Source organism: Tachypleus tridentatus, chromosome 10 (assembly GCF_004210375.1).
Source record: "Tachypleus tridentatus isolate NWPU-2018 chromosome 10, ASM421037v1, whole genome shotgun sequence".
Classification (NCBI taxonomy): Eukaryota; Metazoa; Arthropoda; class Merostomata; order Xiphosura; family Limulidae; genus Tachypleus; species Tachypleus tridentatus.
The window spans coordinates 60,560,245-60,577,642 of NC_134834.1; the positions used below are offsets into that span (position 1 = coordinate 60,560,245).

Below are 17,398 nucleotides of genomic sequence, written 5' to 3' on the forward strand. Positions count from 1 at the left end.
GCTACTTGAGGGTTATCTGTGCTAGCCGTCCCTAATTTAGCAGTGTAAGACTAGAGGGAAGGCAGCTAGTCATCACCACCCACCGCCAACTCTTGGGCTACTCTTTTACCAACGAATAGTGGGATTGACCGTAACATTATAATGCCCCCACGGCTGAAAGAGCGAGCATGTTTGGCGCGACCTGGATGCGAACCTGAGACCCTCAGATTACGAGTCACACGCCTTAACACGCTTTGCCAGTTCGTAAGTGGGCTAGTTAGTAAGTATACATGCAAGTATCGTGGCAACAAGATTACTCTGTGACTGCATGTTTGCAGCTTTCAGGTTCACGTGATCAGAGATTACCAATTTGCAAATTGAACAGTCTACATAAGTGGATGCAAAAATCATCCCCCCCCATCGGGTGTAGAAAATCTACGACCCTGTGAATCATGATGCTTGAATATCCTTATTCGATTGTACACAGGTTTGTATAGAAATGTTTAAACTTGTATGTATGACTTATATTAACTTTTTGTTTGTTTGTTTTGGAATTTCGCACAAAGCTACTCGAGGGCTATCTGTGCTAGCCGTCCCTAATTTAGCAGTGTAAGACTAGAGGGAAGGCAGCTAGTCATCACCACCCACCGCCAACTCTTGGGCTACTCTTTTACCAATGAATAGTGGGATTGACCGTCACATTATGCACCCCCACGGCTGGGAGGGCGAGCATGTTTAGCGCGACGCGGGCTCGAGCCCGCGACCCTCGGATTACGAGTCGCACGCCTTACGCGCTTGGCCATGCTGGGGCCTTATATTAACATCCCACGCCTTTTCTTATTTAATACAAATATGAAATTTTAGGAACAGTCTTGTCAAGAAAGCGTGCATTACATATACAAAGTGTAATATTTGCCTTATTTAATAAACAAAACTACGGATACATTTCTTATTTATTTCTAATATTTGTATGCCTTATTAAATACTCATTCGGGGTTTAGAAAATAATTTATTTTTCTGCTCAAAGTGAAACTTCGGGTTTGGTTCAGGCGTTGTAGATTATTGCCCCGTAGAAAAACATGCAAAGAAGACAGAAACGTATTAGTATTTTATATTATTGGTGTTCACAAAGAGCGGAACACAACCATTTTTGTGTGCGAATACAATCAACACCTCATCATGAGGATACAAGAGTATCTTGCTCTCAATGCTTTGATTCTGCACGCCACCTCACGTAACGTTTTGTCACGTATGTCATTTTGTAGTCGAGTTTGTTGTTTTTAGAAAGGTCAAATACACGTTTTGAAAAACTGGGTGTGCACGTGAAGCACCTCCGATTTCAACGAATAGGTTTGTTTCTTATCACGTGCATTAGGTTTACAATTACTGGCATAATCCGGTTCAGTTGGCGCAAAGCCAAATAACGAAAAAATAACTTGAACATGCATTTTAAGATATCTGATAATATAATTAACATTATTTTTCAATTTAAAATGTGTGTTGTTTAATATTTCATAATTTAAAAATTGAAGGAGTTCAAAAGTACAGTGACTTTGGCAGTATTATTTCTACCTTCTATACAAATTTGTGATGTCACAAGGTCACTGTAAAACGACCAGCTTAGACTTGTGATTTACGTCATTAATCGTGTATCTGATTGGCTAGTTTAAGCGGTGTGTGAGAAGGCTGCTGTATTACGAAATAACTATAAATATGATCATGTGCGAATGGTAGTTATGAGTAGTTTGGTTAGGTGAGTGTTGAAGTCTATTAATAAGTAAAAGAAAAAGGGAAACGCGCACAGTTTAAAAAATTATTAACCTGTATTTTTAATTTTTCTAATACTGCATATAATCAGGTAAAAATGAGTATAACAGGGCCACTGGAGAAGATTCCTCGCGAAGAGACACTACGTCTTAGAAAAGCTTACATAGGGTTTGTATATATTGATAGCTATTTCACTAATCATTAATATTTTTACCACGCACATCCGATAAGTATTATTGCCTATTTTGATATTATTTTTAGAAATTCACAATACTGTAAACCAAATATTTACATGGGGTAGGTAGCAACTGTCTATAACTATAAGCCATATGTTAAACCTGTATATTTTTAATTTAAGGAAACATTATGTGGGGATTAAATTAGTTTTTTTTTGTTTTTGTGAACTAGATCCAAAGCTGGCCGGAAAGCAGTTTTGTGTTAATTATGTTTTGAATTATAAATTCAGACCTATTCTTGAACTTAGATTAATCTGCTTTTTTAGTGTAACTTGTACAAAAACAAACAGAAATTAAGTGCTATATGGGTTACTTTTGGCTGTGAGTGATTCGTTGAACAAAACTATGCTGTCGTTAATATGCTGATACTTAGTTTCATTATGATTTTTCAAATTCCAGGTATTTTGAAATATTGTCTGTAAGGTGAAATTAATTTTGGAAAGTGTTGTCACTGTATTACTGGATTGTATAGAGGGAAACGCCACTATACGGGTGTATTAAATATTTCATTGTGATTTTGTTTTTAAGGCATCACAATATTACAAATACTGCACATTTAAAATTAACAGTTTTTTTATAAATATTTTTATAGGGAGTTTGCTCTAGAAAGATGCTTAAATATTTATTTTAACTTGTACTTAATGTAATTTTTTTTGTATAGGTTGTTTAATTCGAAGTATTTTGATTATAAATTTCTGTACACGTGTGAAATAATACAAACTTTTTTTTTTTTTTAAATTAAAACTTGTAAAAAAAATTATATATTATACTAAATTTTCAACTCCATTCATACAAACTTGTAACATACTTTAGTTTAACAAACTACTTTCTTTCTAGTAAACATACAATATTTGTTCTAGGGGATCTTGTGCTTTGTTCTTTAAGTCCGATCCTCTAAAGATTGTGAGGGGAGAAGGCCAATATATGTATGATGAAATAGGAAGACAGTACTTAGACTGTATTAACAATGTAGCTCATGGTGAGTTAACAGCAGTTTACAACTCAATTCTTAATGCTAATGCATTAAGAACTGTTATATTAACTGTCTTATTTTTCAATCAGTTTGTGAACTTTTATAAAATAAGAGTTTTAATAGATTTTTAATTGCATCATTGTTTTTTACCTAGATAAAAATAATTGTTACAAACACAATAAATTTATTCTGTACACTACAAGTCTTCAAAATTACTAAAATAAAAAATATTGCTGTTAGTATAGTCTAACTTATTTTATACAATGCTTGATGTGTTCTAAATTCCATTGGTGTGTATTAACAGTGATCCTATGGGCTTCTCTCAAAATGTTCAGTACTTAGTTTTTGTTATGGTGAATAAATGAATTTCATCTTTGCTGTGTGCATTCTAAAACTAGACCTGTACCTGCTGAATTAATTGGTTCATATCCTCACTGCTCTTGCTTGCCACTAATAACTTTATGGGCCAGTGGCCTTTACATGCTTTGAACAGTTGGATTATGACCATATTCAGATGCTTCAGTATTATCCCTAGTATTTTTTTGTTTTTCTTCCTAAATTTTTTTTTTTTTTGTTATTAAATTACATGCTGTTTCCAGATGAACTTTCTCAGGTTCATTGCTCTAAGTATAATAAAACTTTTAAGTCATTATTTATTTGTTATTTTTATGGATTGTAGTCCATAAATGGTACATTAAAAATGCCCTAAGTGAAAAACAAACTTTTTCACAAATAATTTGTAAGTTAATAAGATTGAAAAACAAAAAAAAACTACAACATTATATAGAGCTTGTGCATCTTTCTGTATGAGGATAGTTATTTTATTATTATTTTATATCTTGTATCAAGTAATTTTTGGTTTTTCCTTTTCAGTTATTTTGAAAACTCAGAGCTAACTTCTTCTCTACTTTTTTTTTTTATGTACACAGCCCTCGGAGATATTTTCATCCTTATTACAGTACCCTAATCATCTCAGCAATAAGTACATCACATATCAAGGATCTCCTCAAGGTTCGAGACTAAACTGAAAGTAATCATTGGAAGAAGATGTATTTCCTTGTGTATTGTCTCTTTCATAGGCTTGTAAAACATTAACTGTTTCAGTATGTACTTAAAAAATCTACAGTGAATGATGTTATTCAAGTTAAGTATCAGAATGAGTCTTCAGAAATTTCAAGCAAAAATGAAAGGTAAGATGTAGTGCATGTGTAATCAAATTTTGGTCCTCCATAAAACACTTTTCTAGGAATTTCGTTATATCAAAATGAACTGAATTAATGTGTACAGTTTAAGTGTGAATTATTGTTATTAACTTATTTTTTCCATGTGCATCTGAGTTATCAAATTGTCTAAGAATAGGACTTGAAGCACTGTCATTTGGAGGCCCAAAGTACTGATACACATGCATGGAGGGGAAGCAGTTTGATTTTTTGTTTAGAAGTATTGAATTGTTCCTCTTTGTGACTGATGAGATTCACTTGCAAAACATTCTTTTTCTTTTAAACATAATTGTACTTAGCACTTAAACCACTGAACACCACATAATAGTTTCTCATCAGTCCACAAAGAATGCCTTAACAATTTGTTACTTTTTTCTGTTATGTATATTTTACTTTCCATATTGTTTTTCTTTTAGTTGGTCATTGTCATCCTCATGTAGTTAAGGCTGGAGCAGAACAGATGGCACTACTATACACCAATAATCGTTATCTTCATGACAATTTGGTTCTTTATGCCCAGCGCCTTACAAACTACTTTCCAAACAAGCTGTCTGTGTGTTACTTTGTTAACTCTGGGTAAGTGTCTAACCTTGTGTGTAAACTTCAAATATCTTTTAAGTTGTCTGACTATGGTTGATATGATGCATGTTATGTATAACACACACACACACACACACACACACACACCAACACGTACACGCCAAAAACTTTTCATTGTGGGTTCTTTAAATTATGAATTGATTCTTGTTGCCTGACTTTATTGGGTTATTAAACTGTAGCAAAATATCTGATATACCTTTTTTAAAAATAATTACAATTTACTTTCTTAATGTGGTTTACATCATATTGGTTATGTGTAAACTGTGATTTTATAATATAGCACTACTATGACTAGCTTATCCCACTCTGCCTTAAGAGCCTTGCTATAAGGCAAAAGACTCCATGAGCTCTTGATACATGGCAGGTGTAGTTTAGTTAATACCATAATTTAAAAAAACAAAGCCAGTGTGAATAATAATTTTAGGTAACATATGGGTCTGTTGGAATAATTAATGTGAGTTGTAACTTTAAGATAATACAGCTTCTTTTAATTAAGAAAATTAAAATGATAAATACACCAACAGGAAGGATAATGCAAATCTTGTGCTGCATATACAACCCTTTGATATGTAATTAAATTCATTAAAGAAGAAAGGGGGTGCAGCCACAATACAAACATTTAACTTTGAGAGCAAATCATAAGGTGAGTTATTACGTAATGTGCCTTGCTCATTAGAGATACTGACAGAAGTAAGACCAAAATTGCATTGGGGGTACACTTATCTTCTCAACTTGAACCTTAAATGACGTTTTTTTTACAAAAAAAAGTGGGTTTGTTATCTGCAGCCAGGTATGGAAAGGTTGTTGCACATAAGAGATGAAAAAAAATTAAAAAGGAGCAAGAAATAATAGAATATGTTATATCAATGTGGGAAGATAGGATAACTGCCCTTGAAGTTCACATTCCAGCCCCCAATATTATCTTTGGACATAAAGATGTTAAGGTATTGCTATACTAAGCCCAAACAGTATTGTAAGTCTAGGTCTTTCTTCACCCTTTCATACTACTATCAGGATCTTCTATGATTGGAAAGAAATCCTTGCAGTAACAGGTCTTGTATAGAGAAGGAAGGCAATATTACTGCTTATACATTAATCTACCAATATGATATAAAGTGTCCAATTATTTCCTGTTTTAATAAATTTTAGAAATTCTTTTTGGTGCATATTTATAGTTGTTTTAAAATCACTGTTTTCAAGCTTGTATAAATGTTTTCTATATTTTATTGAAAAATGATTTAAAATAGTCAAACTTTTTCTCCTTGATTTTTAATGGGTTTAATCTTGGATATTAACATTTCAATACTGGATGTTAATAACTGTCACCACAATTCCTACAATACCTAAACCTCTGATTGTATAATACTCTGTATGGTATGGTATGGTATTTATTGGTACAATCCATTTTTGGAAAGGGAGCTCCAAAACTGTGAATATAAACCCACTTAATTTCATAAATATTAATTATCTTAATGTTTAAATCAAAATAATGCACTTCAATATGTGATACAGAAGGAATCTTAATCTGTAAAATTAAAGATTGTTACCTATGTAATTCTTTATCCCTGGATCATTATTAATAATGAAATGGTTAGTGTCTTTTTTTCCTGTTCCTATGAGTAGATCTATAAACTTATTTAATGTTTTCATAAAATGTGAGAGTAAGCAATACCTCTCATGCCCTTCCCTTTTCTTGGTTTGTTTTGTCCAGTTACTTAGCTATTCCTTTTTGCAGATTAAATATTGTGATTTATTAATGTGTGATTTATATTTATTGTGTGGAACAAACCTCTCAATGTCTGCATGAATCTGTATAGATTTCAAAGTCAAATTAATGTGGTAAATGCAGTTGAATTTTAACACTTCAGAATTCATCCTTTTACTTGAACATTAATTACAATTTTAAAAATTGTTAATACACGTATGAATAGATTAAATCCTTATGATTTTCGTGAAGGTTGTTATGGTATTATGATTATAAATTTAAATAACAGTAACTATATAGGTGATTTATTTTCTTTTAGATAGTATTAATATCTTTATATACAAAAAATAACTTGAGGAAAAGGTAAAAATAAAATATAAATGGGTTAACTTTATTGATTTCTGTACAGATTTAGATAATTTTTATATTTATGCTAAGATTTGTACTTATTTCTACAAGTTAAGTATTAGCAAAAACTTTGACATTTCATTTTCAAAATAATCATGCTAAACACTAAATTTGTTTTTGTTTATAAAATTTTGCTTATTATAAATAATTTAAATGATTTAAAAAATTAACACTAAGAAAATCATCATATATAGTAACTAATTTTAAAAATAAGATTGTTGTTTAACAAATCTAATATTTTGCATGATTTGGTAATACAAAATATTTTTTCCTTTTTAAAGTATTTATTTATGAAATTTTAAGTATGAAACTCCAGCAGGATCTCTAATGTAATTACAAAGACATAAATAATTTGGATATAATGAGGACAATTTATCATGCAAGTGCTACTCAATTTGTTTAACAGATTTCTTTCATAAATGTATTGTAACTGCAAATTTGTATATAATTAAAGATCCTTCCAGAAGGAGTAGTTTTAAAATGGTGCAAAATACTGAACAGGTACAAAATGTGAAAAGAAAAAAGTACATTCTAAATTCTGTAATGAAAACTATAGATAATTACATTTTGAAAATTAAGTATTCTACACACTATCTTCCAAAGTGAGTTTTAGAATGAATATATTAAGTTGTTAATAGAGTTAAAGAAAAATGAGCTTTTATCAATTTAAGTAAATATCAAACAGATTTAATGTTTTTTTGTTTTGTTTTTAACTAAAGCTTAAATTTATAAAACAAAAGAGAAATATATTATTATTGTAACTACCTTTATGGCCAACTGCAATTTTTGACTTTGTCTGTAAATGTGTTTATGCTCAAATTATAACCAATGAAATCATTGCTACACATACTTTTAAATTGCAGAATAAGTCTGAAGGAAATAAAGGACTTGTTGAAAGCTATACAAGTAAATTTAATGTTAAAATAAATATATTCAGAATTATTACACTTGTGATAATCTAAATTACATAATATCATGTTAAATGTTTGCTTTATTTCTAGTTCAATAAATATTATACTGAAAACTTAGTTTCATTAAATAATTTACTAAATCAGTTGTATCTTAAACTTCAACAAAATTCCATTAATAAGCATGAGTTCTGTGTATTTGTAAAAATAATGAAAATGTTTCAAAACCTTTAGAGCACCCAGTTCTGCTCAGTTGTTATGTACTTGTAGTAATATTTAAAGTATATTAATCTATTTTATTTTTATGTAGACTAGTAAATCATTACTCACTTAATGCAAAAAGTGAGTAAATACAAAAGGTAGAAATTTAGAAGAAAAAATTTTCAGTATAAGGAGCATGTTTATTATAATTAACTGAATGTTCTTTTCTTATAAAGATCAGAAGCTAATGACCTGGCTCTACGTTTAGCAAGAGCTCATACCAAGAACGAAGATGTCATTGTCCTAGATGCGTAAGCATTTTTTTCTTAATTTATGAATGATGATGATAATAACAATAACTTGAAAATAACAAATACACAAGTAAAAGCATTTACAGGAAAAGATTTTTTAACAAGTGGTACATAAATCCGTATTTCTACAATGATATATTTGATGGCAAGGAATTAGGTTTCTCTCTCTCTTTCTTTGGGTATAAATGTGTATACCCAGGAGGGTCAGTTACACTAGACCTCTTCTTTTTTTTTTTTTCATTGTTAGAGTGAATTTATTAATATATTTAAAGTAAATACATGAATGTCAGTGATGAGCATAACTTGGGCCCTTTTCATGTCCATGTATATTGTCCTTTCAGGTTATCTAAGTCTAGAACATAGGTTGCCTGTTTTATTTTAGCATTAGTATTTTTTTATGTTCATTTTTTTAAAATATATTGCTTTATTATTATTTATTATTGCTTTTTTGTTTTTAATAGTTTTAGCTTAACGATCTGATGTATAAGTTTATCAGGGAGAGGTGTTTAGGATAAAAAGTAATTTAAATGTTTGCATATTAATTTAAATTTTATTTTTCTGGAGCTTTTGTTTTACAAGAGTTTATACTTTTGACTATTTATGATCAGGGCTTATCATGGTCATCTAACCTCTACTACTGACTTGAGCCCATACAAATTCACAAAGATAAATGATGGCAATAAAAAAGACTGGGTACATGTTGTAAGTCCAATACTTTTCATTTTGTGGAAACATTTAAATATTTTGCAAGAACAAAATCTTTAGCTAAGTCTATCCAAATTTCATGGTACTGAAAGTAAAAGCAATGCACAATATTTTAGGATTTTGGATCTTATTTTTTATTGTAATAGTGGAAAAAAATTCTTGGTTAACAATATACATTTATAGAATTGTGCAGAAAATGTTATGATTTTGAATTAATAAAATAAACTGAGCTAGTTATATTTACATACCAGTAAAAATTGTCTGATCTTAATTTATAAATTGTTGGAAATTTATGATTTTTAAAGCATTTTCTACAGATCAAGAGTTTTATAATGCAAATACTTTTTAAAGTTTTTTTTTTTTTTAAATAATTTAGCAAGTTTAATTTTTAGGCTCCTCTACCATGTGGTTACAGAGGAAAGTACACAAATACAGAATATTCTCAAGAAGAACTTGGAGAACTGTATTCCAATGAAGTTAAAAAATTGATCAATGAAGCCCATAATACTGGAAGAAACATTGGTGCTTTCATAGTAGAATCTATTATTAGTTGTGGAGGTCAACTCCTACTTCCACCAAACTACCTCAGGAACACCTACAAGTATGTTGCTAATTTCTATATAAAGAATTTATGTAGAATGATTGGAGAAATGTTTTAAAATCATAGTTATGATACAGTTGGCATTTCAATTTTTGTTATTGGAGAGAGAGAGAGAGAGAACAAAAACAATACTTAATGTGGAATATGCACAAACACTCTTTCATTTTTAAAGTACTGAAGTGTTTTACTAGTATTTTATGATATAAAATGTACATGTGTGTAAACATCCCCCCCCTCCCAACATGGTTTAGTGATTTAGGATGCTTGACTTGTAATCTGTGGTTTAAATCCCTGTTGCTGAACATGGCCACTCTTTCACTGGTGTGGTTATAATGTGATGGCAAATCTATCCCAGTATTCATTAGTGAGAGTAACCCATAAATTTCCAGTAAGTAATGTTGACTAGCTACTTTGTTTCTTTTTATAGGCTGTAATTTCTAAATCAGGAATGACGAGGGTGTGTGTGTGTCTATATATTTATATATAAACTGTTGAATAACTTTACATATTTTAAAACAAAATGTACCTCTTTTTTTTTTTAAATTAACGTTTGTCAGGTGTTGGTAATAAAAGGATAAATAAAATACTTCACCTAAGAAAGAGTTAACATATAATTCACTCCTAAGTGACAAATGCTTCCAGTTATTCCCATGTCAGACTGTGGATCTGAAACTGAGTGGTTCATTCTTTGTTTAAAAACAAAATAAAGTATTCTTGCAGTTTGGTCATGACTACATTATAAATAGTCATACTGCATAATTTGGTCTGTTAAAAGTAGCCCAAAAGATTAGTGGTAAGTGGTACTGAATAGCTCTTTCCCTTATTGTTACTTATCTATGTGGTATAACACAGATAGCCCTTTGTGCTTACTGACAAACAAACAGAAATTACCTTAAGCAATTAAATTTTAAATTAATTTTCCAGAACGTATTTTTTACTGAAAACAAAATCTGGTTTTGGTTTCTTAATTCAAAGATTTAAACTATTCTTTGGTGGTATGGGCTTGAGAATCAGATCAGTAACTTTGTAGATTTACAGTTATAAGATTCATAAAGTAATTTAAATTTTAGAGATTACAAACTAATGTGAGTTTGTAATGCCCATTCCTTACTAACTTGGTTAAATAAACAGAACAACAAATTGGATTTTTTTTTTTTTTTTTTTTTCATTGAACTTCAACTCCTTGCTATAAAAACTTCATAACCAAAAAGGCAACTTCACATAAGTCTAGTCAGAAACTGGCAAGTTGTGTTGCATTGTATACATTGCTCCACAGAAAACAGTAGTTCAAAAATTAATTGAACTTTTATGTTTAATTTTTTTCTGATATATTTTTAATTTCCTTCATAGTGATATCAGTTGGTCTTAGTGCATGTGTTGCTATAAATAGATGTATATCAAATTATTTCTTCCCTTGACCAATGGCAATTTTTGCTATCCATCTGTATAGAGGTTTTAAGCTAATACAATATATCCATTCAATATGTGGCAATCCACAAAGAAATTTAGGAGAATGACTTGTTTCCATTATTTATTTTAATGTTTTCATAATAATCTGTTATTAAATATGTAGAAATTGATCCATTGTACTCTTCTTCTTAATACTCTTCTACATTTCTTTCTTTCTTAAGAAGTTTTAAACTGGTGTTTAGGTTATATTTTGACTTATCTATGTGTGTGACCTCTTTTATTTAAGAGTTCTACAGGTGTATACAGCTGTTGGATGAATTGTTTATTTCTTGTGTATAATTACAGATATGTGAGAGATGCTGGTGGTGTTTGTATTGCTGATGAAGTTCAGACAGGTTTTGGTCGAACTGGGAAATGCATGTGGGGTTTTGAACTACAAGGAGAAGGTAAGTTTATACAGTCATTGATCAAAGGCCATGTTATCACATTTGACTCTCATTTACAATATTATTGAACTACTATTTTACAAATATGTCAAACATTTGGTACTAACTTGATTATAAGTCAAATTTTAGAATTATACGTTATTAATTTCTTAATGTAAATATAAAAAATCTAATATATAAATTTTTGTTTTATTTACTCCATTTTATGCATTATGGAAAGACGATTCTAAGAAAAATATTTTGACTCTGCAACCAACACCTTGAAACAGCCTTGACTTTTTTCGACGTACTGAGTAAATACTCAAATGCTTCATATTCTTCAGTATATCGACAGTATTAGTTAAATGGAATGTTTAATGCTATTAAACATACCTTTTAATTGGCAAGTAATAAGATTATGATCTGTATGAGAAGCCATTTTGAGTAGACCCTAAGCTAACCTCTTACCTTAACTTATCACTTTTCGTCTTGGAAGATGCATGGGGATTTTTTAAAGGTATTTTTAAGGAAAAAAATTGTCTTACAAGGCACAAAATGCAGTATTTATTTATATTTTCTTACATGGTATCTTGAATGTAGCATTGGTTCAGGTTATGTTTTGTGATTCCCAAATACAAAGTGTATAGCTTCTTATCATAGGAACATGAGTGCACATGCACTGTGTCATTGTAACTTCTCTGTTTTTTATAATTCAGTATAATACAATATATGTTTATTTATATTATATTGACCTTCCAGTCATTATTGCATTGATGTCGTACACATGCACTTTAGTCATGTATCCATTACTATACACGTGACCTTTTAGTATTTTTTTCCTACCTTTTTATACGCAAGCACGCACACAATTTAGACATAAATAAAACGAACAATAATCTCTTCTTGCTATGAGCTTCGTACTTGGTTGTTGCTGAACGTTTTTTACAGTTAAATAACTAACAAATTGTAAATAAATATACTGATATGCACACTTCTACTATAATGTAACTAAGATGTATTTACATTAAAAGAAATATGAAACTTTGAGCAGACTAAAAACACAACCTACCTCCTTGAAAACTTTGTTTGAAAGAATGTGGTTAAGAAAACTACTCTGGGAACATTCTAAGCTGTTTATTAATTATTCACATGTCGTATACTGTAGTAAGGGTATATAAGTGACAAGTTTAAAAAAAAATAGAGTTGAATGTGGCTGCTGTTTGATTCAATATGTAAGCCATATCTCCAGAAAATAAAAATATTTTTTATATTTTAGCTTGTCAGTATTACTAATCTGTTCTTAATTTGTACAAAATTAGACTTATTTTGACATCACAAACTTCTAATTTTAAAGTGCTGCATTCAACATACCATGTAACTCGCTAAACTATACATTTAAATGTGTTTTTTTATTTAGTTTTAAATTATGACATTAACTCTTATATAATATTAAAGTTTGAATTATAATCTACAATTGGATTTCAAGATTATTGACATAAATTCATAAATAGTAATTCAATAAAATTTTAAATGCAAGTCAACAAATGATATGACCTGTAACCCATCATGAAAGGATCAATTTAAAAATCTCATTTACTTTGCATGATAGATAGGCAACATTCAAAAAGAAAAAAAAAAAAAAAAGGCATGAGAAAAACATTACTTTTGATACAAAAGCTTTGCAACATTTTGTTTCCCCAGTGGCACAGTTCTAAGTTTTGAAACTTAGAATTCTACAAACCAGAATTTGATCACTGTGGTGGGCAGAGCAGAGATAGACTATCGTGTAGCTTTGTGCTTAATTCCAAATAACTTTTACATTTTCTGATGATGTGCAAAAGTTTTGAAGATACACTTTCTAATTTTAAAAGCTTTATTGGCATGAAAACTATTGCTAGCACAAAATGGTTAAGTGGTCTAGCTGAGAATAAGCATATGCTAAGAGATTGGGATTATTTTTTGAAATTTTTATTTTAAAAATAAGTAAGTATTATATTTGATTTGGTAAACGTATTTCCATGATATAAAAAAACAAGGGCAAAATTTTTTTTTTTTAAATTAAGATATGGCTGTAAAAGAATATTACATATGATTATTCAAGAGAATTTTTTTCAGGTTAATTGTATTACTGTGTCTATATGTGGTGAATTTAAACATGTAGTGAATAAATTATTCTAGATATTGTACCAGATATTGTTACACTTGGGAAACCAATTGGAAATGGTCATCCTGTGGCAGCTGTGATAACTACACAGGAAATAGCATACAGTTTTGAAAAGCTTGGTGTGGAGTACTTTAATACTGTAGGTTTTTATTGTTTTTAATTTTTAATTGTAAGTACTAGTGAAACTACTAGTTTTTAGTGCTCAGTTTTTATTAGGTCTTATAGTATGTGTATTCTAAATCCACTTTAGCATAAAAGTATAACCTAATATATTTTTGTTAAGCAACATGACATATATAACAGCCAATGTCTGAATGCATGATTATCAAAATGCACTGGCTTTTCCTGTATGTATATTAAAAGTTGTTACATAAAGAACAACTTATTACATAAAAAAGATTTAAATAATTCAGCTCATTAAAAAAGTGTGCATGCACATAGATAAATTATAATAATACCCAGATACACTCCCTCAGGGTCAACCTTTCTCTTGGAGCATGGTGGTTTCCTCTGCCTTGTAGACAGACACACAAGTGTACCTTTTTTTATTATTACAGATGTGTGCATGTATTTCATATTACTAACAATGTAGGTGAAATAGGTTAGGAATTGAAACATTTCAACTTATTCATTTTTTAAGAAGTGAAAATTAAGTTTTTTTTCTTTAGTATGGTGGAAATCCTGTTTCAATTGCCATTGCAAATGCAGTTTTGGATGTCATTGAAAACGAACACTTGATGGAAAATGCTTCAAAAGTTGGCTCACATTTATTGAAATCCTTAATGGAATTGAAGACTAGGCATTCTATAATTGGAGATGTGAGGTAAGTAGTATAATTTGTACTTTAGCATTACCTTATTTCATTTGACGACTAAAAGTTTTCCTCTTTTCTATCTTAATAAATGTTACCTATTAAAGGATAAGTGAAATGGGTATATAAAGAGTATAATTATTATATACATGTTTTGTTTTTGGTAAAACATGTAATATTGCACTGTTTTAAGGAATTCCATAATTATATATTTTTTTAAGTGAAATTATTTGTAATTTACACATCTTCATTGGTTAATATTCAATTTATCTTTAAATGCTAAGTACAAAGTTAAGTTTGTTACATATAACATTTGAATTTTTACTGTGACCTATAATAAAGTATGTGTAATATTATATGTAATACTTGGTGGTTAAGCTAAAACTCAACTTTATAGTTAAAAAATATTCCTCCAGCATTGAGAAGCCTTTATTTATAAAAAGAGAGTATGTAGTTCCAGAACGAATATCTGGGTTGCTAGTTGTGTCTTACAGTTGTACTAGAGTTTTAATGTTATGGTAATAGCACTTTTTTTAAACATCTTTTTTATGTATGTACTATTAGTGTTGTAAAATTTTGTTACCTGGAAAAATGTTTATAAAAATGTTACTTTTAACAACAACAAAAAATTATAATAAAGCATAAAAGGAGAAACTATCTACATTTGTTTTGAAAATGGTAAACTAAAACTTGCAAAATATCTCAATTATACAACGACGATTATCATGCATAGGCAGATAAAAATATTGAGTTTCATGTTTCTCTTATTTTGTGGTAAACAAAAGATAGAAGAAATGAACTATATTTTTCTGTAAATTCTTTTACAACAGCAGCAACTCGTTGATTTATGTAATCAAATCCATATGATTTCTGATTAGGGGTATTGGGTTCTTCATTGGAGTGGAGTTGGTGAGTTGTTCTTCTAAGAAAACACCTGGGACAGAAGAAGCTTGCTATCTTACCAGAAGGTAAATGAATGTATTTTCATAAATTACAAAAAGTTGAATATCTTGATGATCAGAATTTTGTCCTTTTAAAGACAAAATTGAAGTAAACTAATCTAAAATATGATTTGTTTTTCTATAAATTTTCTATTAACTTAGATTGGAAAGTAAATATTTGTTCAAAATTTCTTGCTTAAATAAGGACTTGCAGTATGAAAAGTGTGAAGCCATAAAACTAAAAACACATTATTGGTAAATTGCTTGAAGTTGCAACAACCTGTGTTTAATGTAGTTTTTATTATAAAATGATAATTAGCATCCCTAAATACATTAAAACTTTTTGTTGTTATTGCGTATGTCATGGGGTAAGATTTAGACGAAGTCCAGTCATGCCTAAAATTATGAACTTCATTTCTAAGAGTGCAAGAGAACAAAAAAGAGAATGTGTCTACTTAAAAGAGTATTCAATAATGTTTCTTATCTTAATAGCAAAAGCAGAAAAAATTAAATTGAGTTTGCCCATCAGTATTTTACCAAAACTACAAATCTGAATACTTTCTCTTTATTCCTAAAGATGATGCTTGTACCTCCATATTCAAAATTTTGTGATTTCAAATGTGTTTGTATGTGTATAAGTATTGCATTTACTGATTGCAGTTATATTTAGTAAAATCATTTTGGATGCAAACACATCAGAACTAATCTGCAAGGACAATTTCTCTTCTAATCCAGGTTCAGAGAAGAACGAATATTAATGAGCACAGAAGGGAAGTATGGAAACGTACTGAAATTCAAACCACCTATGGTATTCAATATGGAAAATGCCAATCATTTTATAAATGTCTTTGATAGAATTCTATATGAAGTGGAAGATAAGTTAGGAGTGGTTCATAGCAGCCAGCCTCTTTCACTCTCAACTAATCATGAAAATAAAGGTTTGGTTTCTGATAATGAGGGAGTTGTATCAGATAGTGAGGATTCATACTGTAGCAGTACTTCAGGGGATGAAATTATGAAGCCTATAAAATCGTAACATAGCACAATGTGTGAATTTTGAAGCAACTAAATTAGTATTGCACAACAAAATTCAAAGGAATGATATTCAAACAACACTGGATGTTTGAAACAGTTTTGTGTATATAACACCACAAAGGCTCATTATCAAGTATCAGTTACTTGATATTTCTATTAGCAACTGAATCTGTGTTAATGATGCACTTTTGAATTTTAGATAACTAACATAAGTTAGGGTAAGTGATATTAAATTATAAGTCCAACTTCTGATTAAAGAAAATTTCTTTTCCACAGATGTGAAACTAAACTGTTAAATATCCATTTAGATATACAGATTTAATATATATTCTTTTCAATAACCCATTTCTACTGTTTTTTTCTCTTTTATATTGCATCTTAAAATATTTATTCAGAGTATAAATAGATGAATCTAAATAACTTAAACCTAGTTCTTTCTAATGTAGTGGATAGTTTTTAGCATTAAAATAGCATAAACTTGTGCATTATATTAAAAAAAAAAATCAAACTCTGAACTTGAGATATTTTGTTTCATGGAAAACTTTTATATATTTAGGATTATGACTGAATGTTACAAATACTTTGGTTTTGTGTGAGTTCAAAAATTACTTGCATACGTGTTTATAACTTCAATAATAAAAAAAAAAAAAAGAAAATTTGTCTGTGTTTACAGAGGGATATCCCTCTCTTAGACATATAACTTCTACCATCACTTAAATATATTCATTAGGAACACACTGTAATTGTCTTTTTAACTTTGTAACAAGAGATTTTTTAACAGCAGTTGATTTCTACTTGCACTACAAAATACTTTTAATGCCATTAACTAAGTTATTTTACTGATATTATTAAAAAAAAGTTTGAATACATGAATGACCTTGATGCTAAAAAAGAACATTTTTCTTTTGCAAGAAATATTGCACCAAAATGGTGCTTAAACTCAGTTTTCTTAATTTTTTACCCACATTATTTTCCTTGATAGTGTTAGGACAAGCTTG

At 29.5% G+C, this 17,398-nt stretch overlaps 1 protein-coding gene across 3 annotated transcripts; it reads left to right on the plus strand.

Annotated features, from left to right (window-relative positions):
* Nucleotides 1-1,624: 1,624 nt before the first annotated feature.
* LOC143229385 (5-phosphohydroxy-L-lysine phospho-lyase) lies at nt 1,625-17,056 on the plus strand. Of its 3 annotated transcripts, none has more exons than XM_076461644.1 (11): nt 1,625-1,914; nt 2,843-2,961; nt 4,592-4,751; nt 8,234-8,308; nt 8,917-9,010; nt 9,406-9,614; nt 11,370-11,470; nt 13,628-13,752; nt 14,282-14,436; nt 15,303-15,392; nt 16,101-17,056. In XM_076461644.1, exons 1-11 carry the CDS (start codon nt 1,844-1,846, stop codon nt 16,399-16,401), a joined length of 1,500 nt encoding a protein of 499 aa, XP_076317759.1. In that variant the 5' UTR covers nt 1,625-1,843; the 3' UTR covers nt 16,402-17,056. The 3 variants fall into 3 exon arrangements, with proteins under 3 accessions (XP_076317759.1, XP_076317760.1, XP_076317761.1); XM_076461645.1 differs by having other exon boundaries at nt 1,662-1,732; XM_076461646.1 differs by lacking the exons at nt 1,625-1,914; nt 2,843-2,961 and adding an exon at nt 3,885-4,145.
* Nucleotides 17,057-17,398: the final 342 nt, after the last annotated feature.

Excerpts from the sequence above, each read along its gene's own strand:
- LOC143229385 (XM_076461644.1), top strand. The coding sequence starts at position 1,844 with ATGAGTATAACAGGGCCACTGGAGAAGATTCCTCGCGAAGAGACACTA. Across the intron at positions 13,753-14,281 it reads GTGTGGAGTACTTTAATACT|TATGGTGGAAATCCTGTTTC; the intron begins GTAGGTTTTTAT and ends TTTTTTCTTTAG. Across the intron at positions 15,393-16,100 it reads GCTTGCTATCTTACCAGAAG|GTTCAGAGAAGAACGAATAT; the intron begins GTAAATGAATGT and ends CTTCTAATCCAG.